The 915-nt window shown below is 42.2% G+C and overlaps 1 protein-coding gene across 1 annotated transcript in view; it reads right to left on the bottom strand.

The window, feature by feature from the left end:
* Positions 1–717: 717 nt before the first annotated feature.
* The window catches only part of GDF5 (growth differentiation factor 5), a 3094-nt gene continuing 2896 nt past the window's right edge, over positions 718–915 (bottom strand). The window contains exon 2 of the mRNA XM_009977581.2: positions 718–915. This exon is cut by the window's right edge and continues 671 nt beyond it. Within this exon, the coding sequence (XP_009975883.1) occupies positions 718–915 (198 nt within the window).

Raw genomic sequence — 915 nt, 5'->3', positions numbered from 1 at the left:
CTACGAGCATTTGAGAACAACTTGGACCTTATACAGAGTAATATATCTTGCTACATAATAATGGAAAGGTGGATACTTAAGAAAGATATGTAGCTTGGAGGAAAACATACACGGAAGCAAATACCTCCTGCATCATTTATCTCCACATGAAACTTAGAACTAAATCAACATATTATATTTAATGACTCCTTTTTCATATATGCATAGTTTCAAGAGCTAATCAGAAAGAAATCATATTACAGTGTAACTATTTACACCAAGATGGGAGCACACCAGAACGCATCCTTCCAGACATCAGGACTCTCTTCTTACGTTTCTTAATGGACAAAGCACATGGCACTCAGACATAAATTCAGTCTCAAGAACATTGTTCAAAGGATCAAACAAGTCATATCCACAGCTCAGATACCATCTTTGCCCGCTGCCTTGAGGCTAAAAGCAGGCAATCGAGAGGTGTGGAGGTATAATCTTCTCTATCACGGACCTCAGTTACAGCCAGTCTCACGTTGCCGACACCAGGCCTTAGGCTGCATGACAGCATCCAAACACTACTGAAATATGCCCACGGTGGAGAGACATATGGAAGCACTGGATTTATTGCTACATCCTTGTAAACATACTTACCCTAGAGGTAAGAAGTCTAGTTAATCTTGTTTGAGGAGAGGTTATGCTCAATGTGTCATATTACCTTTCAAAGCATATTCACACGAGGTTCTGCTACCTACAACCACACGACTCCACCACCATGTCCTCATACTGCTTGTAGACCACGTTGTTTGCAGAGTCAATGAAAAGAATGCTAATAGGACTCAGCCTGGTTGGGACGCAGCAAGTCGGGGGTGTCGATTCTGGGTCCATTGAGTTCATTAACGTTTGGATAACTGCGTGGTTGGTGGGCTCCAGATGAGATCGAAG

The sequence above is a fragment of the Tauraco erythrolophus genome, chromosome 18 (genome assembly GCF_009769465.1).
Source record: "Tauraco erythrolophus isolate bTauEry1 chromosome 18, bTauEry1.pri, whole genome shotgun sequence".
Taxonomy (NCBI): Eukaryota; Metazoa; Chordata; class Aves; order Musophagiformes; family Musophagidae; genus Tauraco; species Tauraco erythrolophus.
This window is presented reverse-complemented; position numbering and strand designations above follow the sequence as displayed.